Raw genomic sequence first — 2,380 nt, forward strand, 5'->3', positions numbered from 1 at the left:
ACACAGCAGAGCACAGGCCAGGAGAGTAGTAAACACACCTTTCCCTAGAGCATACCACTTTGGAAGAACCACAAATTCACAGGTCCCCAAAATTATCTCTGAAAATAACTTCACAAAAAAAACTTGAAGCTTGGGACAGTGCCCCCTCCATTTCAGAAGCAAAGCCCCACTTTAGCATGGAGTTAAAAGTGAAGAAAGAGGTTAGAAATGTGAGTAAACAGCAGAAAAAGATCCTGACTATAGAAAGTTACTGTGGTGACAGGGAAGATCAAAACACAAACTCAGAAAAAGACAATAAGGTCAAAACTGCTATGTCCAAAGCCTCACAGAAAAATATGAATTGGTCTCAGGTCATGGAAGAGCTCAAAAAGGATTTTAAAAATCAAATAAGAGAGGCAGAGGAAAAATGGGGAAAAGAAATGAAAGTGATGTAGGAAAGAGTCGACAGCTTGGTAAAGGAGGCGCAAAAAATACTGAAGAAAATAACACCTTAAAAAACAGAATAGGCCAAATGGTAAAAGAAGCACAAAAATCCACTGAAGAGAAGAATTCCTTAAAAAGTAGAATTGACCAAATGGAAAAAGAGGTACAAAAGCTCACTGAAGAAAATAGTTCCTTAAAAATTAGAATTGGGCAAGTAGAAGCTAATGATTTTATGAAATATCAAGAAACAATAAAACAAAATCAAAAGGATGAAAAAATAGAAGAAAATGTGAAATCTCATTGGAAAAACAATTAACTTAGAAAATAGATTCAGGAGAGAGAATTTAATAATTATTGGACACCCTGATAAAAAAAAAGAGCCTATACATCATCTTTCAAGAAGTTATGAAGAAAACTGCCCTGATATTCTAGAACCGGAGGGTAAGATAGATTGGAAGAATCCACCAGTCACCTCCTGAAACAGATGCCAAATTATAGCCAAATCCCAGAGCTCCCAGGTCAAGGAGAAAGTGTTGCAAGCAGCCAAAAATAAATAATTTAAATTATTGTGGAACCACAGTCAGGATAATACAAGATTTAGTATTTTCTACATTAAAGAATTGGAGGGTTTAGAATATAATATTCTAGAGGGCAAAAGAGATAGGATTACAATCAAAAATCACCTACTCAGCAAAATTGAGTATAATCCTTCTGAGGAAAAAATGGATATTTAATGAAATAGAGGACATTCAAATATTCCTGATGAAAAGACAAGAGTTGAATGGGAAAGATGACTTTCAAATATAAGACTCAAGAGAAGTATAAGAAGGTAAACAGTAAAGAGAAATTGTAAGGGATTTAATAAGGTTTATACTGTTTACATTCCTACATGGGAAAATGATACTTGTAACTCCTAAAAACTTTTTCACTATTAGGCAGTTAGAAGGAGTATACATAGACAGAGGGGACAGGTGAAAGTTGAATATAGATGGGATGATTATCTTAAAAAAAAAACTAAAGGATGAGAAAGAGAAATGCACTAGAAGAAGAGGAAAGGGAGAGATAGAACGCAGTAAATCATCTGACATAAAAGCGGCACAAAAAAAGCTTTTCCAGTGGAGGGGAAGATGAGTGAGGTGGAGGAAGCAATTGAACCTTACTCTCATCAGAATTGACTCAGCTTTATCCCCCATCCAGCCATTGTGGTGGAAGCTCGACTGTCATCTCATCATCATGTCCTCTCATAAAACATTCAGAATCAAGAGGTTCCTGACCAAGAAACAGAAGCAGAATCATCCCATCCCTCAACAGATTCAAATGAAAACTGGAAATAAGATCAGGCACTACTCAAAAAAGAGACACTGGAGAAGAACCAAGCTTGGATTATAAAGAATGGCCAGCACAATGAAAGACATTCTACACCAAGACCACCTCTCCCCTCCTTACCACGGCATCCTTCCATCCATCCATCCATCCATCCATCCATCACTCAGTCGCCTTATTGCCTCCAACAAGAAGTAAATTACCACTACTGCCCTCCCATGTTGGAAGTTGTCTGCCAAGACGCAGACATCAAAAACAAATAAACAAACAAAAAAACCCAAACCCCAACAAACTGTTCAATTTGTCTTGCCCTTAAATGTTTTCATAAACTGCATCCAGGCGTTTGGGTACAGTGTATTGTGATACAGTTTAAATTACTGTTATCTGCATCTCTGCATAGCATTTGTATGTTTGAGGTTATGCTTAAGAGGCAGAGATCATAATGAAACAAGTTACTCCTGTCAAGGAGAAGAACCAAGCTCAAGCCCTGCCTTGAACAAGTCATCACAATAACCTCTCTGTGTTTTGTTTTGTGTTCTAAGGAGTTATAAGAGAGCACCTACCTCACAGGGTTGTTGCGGGGATCTAAGATTCGCCAGCCTTCAGTGTAAGCCTCCAGTGCTGCTAATCTGGA

General features: G+C 37.6%; 1 protein-coding gene across 1 annotated transcript; it reads left to right on the plus strand.

Moving 5' to 3' along the window:
- The first annotated feature begins 1,623 nt into the window (after positions 1 to 1,623).
- LOC110207318 (large ribosomal subunit protein eL39-like) lies at positions 1,624 to 1,812 on the plus strand. The gene has a single exon (XM_078149076.1). It carries the CDS (start codon positions 1,657 to 1,659, stop codon positions 1,810 to 1,812), a length of 156 nt encoding a protein of 51 aa, XP_078005202.1. The 5' UTR covers positions 1,624 to 1,656.
- The last annotated feature ends 568 nt before the right edge of the window (positions 1,813 to 2,380 follow it).

Source organism: Phascolarctos cinereus, unplaced genomic scaffold, assembly GCF_003287225.1.
Source record: "Phascolarctos cinereus isolate Bilbo 61053 unplaced genomic scaffold, phaCin_HiC Scaffold_2;HRSCAF=192, whole genome shotgun sequence".
Classification (NCBI taxonomy): Eukaryota; Metazoa; Chordata; class Mammalia; order Diprotodontia; family Phascolarctidae; genus Phascolarctos; species Phascolarctos cinereus.